Source organism: Bison bison, unplaced genomic scaffold, assembly GCF_000754665.1.
Source record: "Bison bison bison isolate TAMUID 2011002044 unplaced genomic scaffold, Bison_UMD1.0 scf7180017864482, whole genome shotgun sequence".
In the NCBI taxonomy this organism is placed as follows: domain Eukaryota; kingdom Metazoa; phylum Chordata; class Mammalia; order Artiodactyla; family Bovidae; genus Bison; species Bison bison.
Window position 1 is genome coordinate 5,061,200 of NW_011495042.1, and position 6,941 is coordinate 5,068,140.

At 51.7% G+C, this 6,941-nt stretch overlaps 1 protein-coding gene across 1 annotated transcript in view; it reads left to right on the forward strand.

Moving 5' to 3' along the window:
• MKRN2OS (MKRN2 opposite strand) overlaps window positions 1-5,543 on the forward strand; it is a 6,477-nt gene extending 934 nt beyond the window's left edge. Inside the window, exons 2-4 of the mRNA XM_010862460.1 lie at window positions 3,028-3,077; window positions 3,834-3,996; window positions 5,195-5,543. Coding sequence (XP_010860762.1) covers window positions 3,028-3,077; window positions 3,834-3,996; window positions 5,195-5,402 — 421 coding nt within the window. The 3' untranslated portion in view covers window positions 5,403-5,543. The remainder of the gene's footprint in view (window positions 1-3,027; window positions 3,078-3,833; window positions 3,997-5,194) is intronic.
• The last annotated feature ends 1,398 nt before the right edge of the window (window positions 5,544-6,941 follow it).

A 6,941-nucleotide genomic window follows, 5' to 3' on the forward strand; every position in this document is an offset into this window, starting at 1 on the left:
TCGCTCAGTCGTGTCCGACTCTCAGCGACCCCATGGACTGCAGCCCACCAGGCTCCTCCATCCATGGGATTCTCCAGGCAAGAGTACTGGAGTGGGGTCCCATTGCCTTCTCCGGTCAAAGCTGCTTATACAATTTTAAGAGAGAGGAATCAATAGACTGGAGTTTTTGTTTTTTTTTTTTAACTCATAGATTTCATACCAAGAGACTCACTGGGAAAATGACCCAGCAGCTAATCTCATCAAATCAATACCTTTACTTCGAGTTAGTCTGTAACATTTGTGACAAGCAGGTACTCAGCACAGAGCCTGAAGAATGGCCACTTACAGACCATTTTCCAGGGAGGTGCATTAAACTGAGACAAGCTGGTCTGCTTCAACTGGAGATGCCACCTGACTTTCAGAAACATTTCAGAAAAAAGGATGGTGGCTTCTCCGAGTCCTGAGTTGGCGGAACTGAAACTGGTGCTGCTGCAAGCCAGGGCTCGAGAGGACACAGGTGCTGAGTGAGCTCTGGGAAGCGTGTCCTGCACTCCATCGCCGTCCAATGCCTGGACGGTCCTGCCTCCTGAAACACGCCCCCGCCCGAATCCCTCATGCTGGTTTGGGACTAGAAAGTGGGACTTGAGTGCTTCTTTGCTCACCAGCGCCTTAATCAACCCCCTTCCTGTTCCTATGGGGATGAAATGAACTGACGTGTTTAGGAGGCACGGGTCAACATTAGAGGCAAAACAGACTGCACCCCGACCCTTCCTCGGGGAGGCTGCGGGGTTCAGAGGGGAGCGTGCAGGCTTTGACGGTTTTTGCTCTGCTTCAGAAGAGCTCTGGGACCCTCATCTGTTGAATGAGGACCCATCGACCTTGCAGAGTTGTGTGGGTCAGTGATAAGGCCTATCAAGCTGGCCCAGGTGTGGCAGGCGTGGTGTTGAACCAAACTGCTCCTTCCCATCCTATTTGTTCATACTCAGCTCGGAAGGTGACTGGTAGAACCTTCCTTTCCACCCTAACCAGAACCATGATGCTCAAACAGTGAACAGCTGCAGCGCTGCTCTCCAGAAATGACACAGCCCGGGACAGGCTCTCGGGCTGGCCCCTGGAAAGCACTCATTTCATCTCTGATGCGCTAGTGACAGTGACAGGCCTGGCCTCCCTCGGCCGCGGCAGGGAGGAGGCGGTGGTGCTGACACCGGCCGTCTGCTGAGGCGTCTTCCTACCCGCTCAGGCACTCAGGCCAGGAACTGCAGAACCCAAGCAGTAGCCCCCTGCCCACCAGACCCTTGAATACCAAGTTCCAGACTATTTCCTTCCCTCTCATCCTATTTCTAAGCCCTCAGAACTGGCTCCCACAACCCACCTTGAGACAACTTCATCTACTTCAGCAAAGAGAACCAGCAGGGACTCGAGGAATCACCGAGGCTGTGGTCTAACCAGATGAGGCTCCCCCAGGGCGGCCACATACGGTTGTGCAGGTTGTGGACTGCACAAAGGCACCTGGCCACTTGTACACTGAAACTCGGCCGGAGTCCCGCCCACCCTGGGCAGAACTGCATCTGCAAGAAGAAGGGTCACCTTTTCTTAATTTGTACAAAAGTGTCATATGGCATAAGGGTGCCCTGGCCCCGCCCCTCTCACATGGTTCTCTAACACTTTCCAGGCTATCAAAAACTTGCTAAACTAAAAATGTCCTCACTGGAAGCAAGTGAACTCTGTGAGGCAGGGACCCCATCTTATTTCCCGCTGTGTCCCTGGCCCTTCGCTACAAACGACTGGCCTGCAGTTGACACCTGTTACGTGACTGAAGCGGCTGAAGGAAAGGGAGGAGGAAGGAAGTGGGATGGACCCCTGGGATTCAGGTGGGGAAATGGGGGGGCTGCAGACACGGGGAGCGCGCGTCCAGGGCCAGCGCCGTGACCAGCCGCTCAAGACTGTCTGCCTTTCCCAGCTTCATTCTCAATTTCTGAACTCGCAGGATTGCAGAAAACTCACAGTGGCTGCAACAGGACAACGCTGGGTGTTGGGGTGGGCGGGGGGAGCTGCTCTGAAGAAGATGGAGCAGTCACCTGTGTCCTTGCGTGCGTGCTAAGTCGCTTCAGTCGTGTCCGACTCTGGGCAATCCCACGGACTGTAGCCCACCAGGCTCCCGTTCACAGGATTTCCCAGGCAAGAGTACTGGAGTGGGTTACCATTTCCTCCTCTAGGGAATCTTCCCCACCAGGGATCGAACCTGTGTCTCTTACGTCTAACCTGCGTTGGCAGGCAGGTTCTCTACCACCAGCGCCGTGTCCTTGGGCCATTTTAAAGCCCAGGACTTCTTGCTTTAATGAGGAACCAGACATCCAGACCTGTGGTCTGAAGAAAGAGCTGTCATTTAAAAGTGACCTGGTTCATGTGACACCTCCATGTGGTGGCACTCAGTGGGCATTTTACCCCAACAACCAGCTTGCTAAGAGGCTTATGCTATTTCCATATTAAAGGTGGGAAAATCTCAAGGTCAGTGAGTGATGATCTGGGATCCTATATGGAGCTTAAATCACCTGGAGTTGTACATCTAATGTCAGGGTGGGGTGAAGAATCATTTCAGGAAAAGCGAGTGTGGCCACAGGCTTCAGGGAATGGGCAGTGTTCATTTTAGAGGTAGACGCCCACTGAGCTGCACTCACGACCCTCTCACCCGTGTGGTGAGGAACTGGCTCCCCCCAACACACAAGGAGGAAGGAACGAGGAACAGGGAGCTTCCTCGACAGCTGCCCACCCGGTGGACCCCTCTGCTGCGGAGCCGGGTGTTAGGTGGCTTCTTGCTCCAGCAGAGCAGGCCTTCCAGCACACTCACCTTCAGAACTGGGGGCCAAGAAAATCCAGCGGAGGCACGGGGCAGTGGCTCTCCTGGTGTTTCCACGCAGCTGGCCGCTGGTGCTGAGTTCCGGTACCAGCCAAGTGGGGAGGCCCATTGCTCTCCGCCCACTTTAAATACCAACTCCAGCTGCCAAACGTGTACATGTGAGACGACCGGAACGCACTTGTGTCTTTCAGGGAGTACGACGGAAGGTCTGATCTTCACGTGGGAATAACCAACACGGGCGGTAAGTGTGTTCTCACAGCTCAAAAAGTTCCCACGTGATACCTGGTTAGAAGAGAGCAGTGTCTCTAGACAAAAAGTATTGCAACAATATCACCAACAACCCTCAGTATCTGAACACTCACAAAGGAGTGTCTCCAAACATTCAAACCACCATCAACCTGTGAGTGTTTCTGTTAGAGTTTTAAGACAAGAAGAAACACATCCGGAGATGGAGCTGTCCAAGCCCTCCTCTTGCGTTAGGAGCAGACCCTCTGCTCTCAAAGCCGTACCCAGCCCACTGCCACTGGGTGCTCCCACTTCAGGGGCCAGGCAGGGACCCCAGGGATAGACTGGTGGGGAGGGGGCACAGCAGCTGAGCACGTGGTGGGGCCCGCAAAGGTCTGCTTAAAAAAAAATCAGAGAACGCTGACACTGTGAACAGACAGTGAGGACTGGGTTTTGAACGCAATGACTGGTGTGAGCGTGCCAAGGTGCATCGGTCTTTGTCAAGAGAAGTCTGCTGCTCACTTATGGAAACCAGACAGACCCCTTTGTAAATAGAGCTTCCACAAGAATCTTTGGAGATGACAATGTCAGGCCATCTTACTGTCTCGTTTCTCTGGGGCGACCTCGGGTGCTGAGAGCAGGGGAGGCAGATGGTCCCCGGAGGAGGGGCGTGCCAGCGACCTCGGTTTCTGTTGGGCGCAGTCACCCCTGATGGTACTGGGCGGGGTGCGTTTCCCCTGATGCCTCTGCGTGACTGTGGTTTTGGCCGTAGGAGTTGTGTATAACTACACGGTGCATGGTGTCCAGCGAGACGAGGTGGGCTGGGAGCAGAGTGTGAGCGTCCCGCTCCTGTGGCCAGGCCTGTTCGGACTGCTGGACCAGTGGGACAAGTACCTGGAGGACTTCTCCGCCACGGGGGCCTGGCTGCCTCACAGGTAGGACAGGGCCCTCACTCACCGCCAGGTGTGATCCTAGCTCCCCGAGGACGCTGAGCTGCCCCGGCTTTCATGTTGAGCCTGTACCGGGCAGGTGCATCTGTAACAGAACGAAGCAGGGGCTGAAGGACTGGGGTTTTCTGCAGAGGTGAGCCAGCACACCTTTACACATTAGAACCACAGCACTCTACGAGCTTTGGAAAGGACCAGAACTTAGTGCTGAAGTTATTTTACTTATTTTATTCGGTATTTTTAGATACTTGATGTTTAACAGGCTTCCCCAGTGGCTCAGTGGTAAAGAACCCGCCTGCCAATGCAGGAGACGCAGGAGATGCGGGTTCAATCCCTGGCTCGGGAAGATCCCCTGGAGGAGGAAATGGCAACCCATTCCAGTATTCTTGCCTGGAAAATTCCATGAACAGAGGACCTTGGCGGGCTACAGTCCATAGGGGTTGCAGAGAATCAGACACAATTGAGCAACTGAACACACACAAGACATTTAATAATATACACAGCAAAACCCATAGTCTTATGTTCCCTTAAAAAAAATTTAAATGATGTTCAAAACATAAACCTATCTACAGCTCCCCGCATTTTAAACTTCAGCTATTTTGAAATTAACTTCTCGATTCCATGCCCCCTTGTCACTATAGAAGAGGTATACGGTAATGCTTGTAGACCTAAATTGTTCTGACGCTTTCCTTGAAATAAGTTTAGACACTGTTGTGTAGTTGCTAAGTTGACGCTCTGCAACCCCATATCCATGGGATTTCCTAGGCAAGAATACTGGAGTGGATTTTGCCATTTCCATCTCCAGGGGACTTCATGACCCAGGGGTTGAACCAGCGTTTCCTGCATTGGCAGGCGAATTCTTTACCACTGAGCCACCTGGGAAGCCCTTAAACATGGTGGGATATCATAAGACATGGAATTCCACTTCTAGAACATAGGTCTTCAGGGAAATTAAGCTCCCCCAATCGGCGCTTAGTGGTAACTGGACATTTCGGTGAGTCCTTTCTGCCCCGCAAGCAGAAATGGGCCCAGATGCCAAGTGTCCCTCAGAACCGCACTTCTGGATGACTTGCCATCAAGGGGGCCGGCTCACGTGGGGGCCCAGCTCGCAGAGGGATTAAGATGACGGAAGGCTTCGGGCGGCTCAGGGTAACCCTTGCCTTCTCGACACCCTCGCCCTTGTAAGGTATGAAGAGGATCACCACAACTGCTACAGCTACGCCCTCGCGTTCATTAACTGCGTCCTGGCCACAGAGGGCGAGGAGCAGCTGGACCGAGACGAGTTCACGGAGAAGTTCGTGGTCCCGAGGACGAGGAAGGCTTCCAAGTACATCACGCTCTACCGTGCGATAGAAGAGCGAGGCTTCTATGTCACCGACCCCCCTGGTCCCTAGACGGGCCCACGCCCTGGAAGCGGCTCGTGCTGAGCGTGCGGCGCTTGAGACCAGACGGGACAGGACGGGGCGTCTGGGGGCTCCAGCCTGGAACAGATGCTCGGTTTCTACATGCCTTAAACCGTGGTTAATAAAAAAAGTTACAGCTTTCCTTTCTGCCTGTTTCAGCCTCCTGCAGTGAAAGAATTTACGAAATGAATAAAAACAGCCCTGGGTTTTCAAAGTTGTAGACAGGGAGGACAGAGGATGAGACGGCTGGATGGCATCACCGGCTTAATGGACATGAGTTTGGGTAAACTCTGGGAGTTGGTGATGGACAGGGAGGTCTGGCGTGCTGTGTCCATGGGGTCGCAGAGAGTTGGACACAATTGAGCAACTGAACTGAGGTGCTACTACCAAAATGCCTTCCCTAGTAGTTCAGAGTCCATGTTAAAGCATGAAGTGGCAGCATATACCTTTTATGCACAGAGCGGTGAAAACTCTTCCTATAAAATTACTGGCGCTGAACAAAGTCACCTTTCAATGTGAATCCAGAAAGTGGGATTTATAGGATGCTGCCTCGGACCTTCACAGTTTTATTTAGTAATGAGTGCCTTCACCTCGCTGTTTTTATAGAAACAGCACATGGAACAGCCCATAGGGTTGCAGAGTCGGACGTGACTGAGGAGACTTAACACACGCAACTTTTTAATGATCAATAGTAGGGGGGAAAAAAAAAAGAAAAAAGGTCTCAGAATCTGAACTGGGAATCGGGCAGTCTTCTGAACCAGACTTTGCGTATCTATGCGCACAAACGGGATTGGGAATTTCTCAGTCAGTCCGTTTTGCTCTCATCTCCTGGCCTGATGTGAGGAGCCGGGGGTGCTGGGGTTATCACGGCAACACACCTCCTCTGCCCACTGAAAGTGTGGAATTCAGACACAATGGAAGTCTGTCTTCTTTCTCTAACGCCTTTAGGAGGAGGAAGGGGACAACTGGGATGGGTAACCATGATGATTCTTAACAAGCACATTAGGACTTTTATACCCAAATGATCAGACTTGAGCCAGTGAGCAAAACATCTCAGAGTTCGTCTTTGGAGAACGCTTCCACAACTCTTTGTTTCTGACCAACCTGATAAGCTATCCACCTAATCTTATTCCCCAGTGTGGGCACCAAATGATGTCTGATTTCCAAAACCCAAACCCATCTTCAAAGTGCCAATAACTACTTAGTAATAAACATATTTGGGGTTTCCCTGATAGCTCTTGCCATCTCTTCTTAATATCTTCTGCTTCTGTTAGGTCCATACCATTTCTGTCCTTTATTGAGCCCATCTTTGCATGAAATGTTCCTTTGGTATCTCTGATTTTCTTGAAGAGATCTCTAGTCTTTCCCATTCTGTTGTTTTCCTCTATTTCTTTACATTGATCGCTGAAGAAGGCTTTCTTATCTCTTCTTGCTATTCTTTGGAACTCTGCATTCAGATGCTTCTATCTTTCCTTTTCTCCTTTGCTTTTAGCTTCTCTTCTTTTCACAGCTATTTGTAAGGCCTCCCCA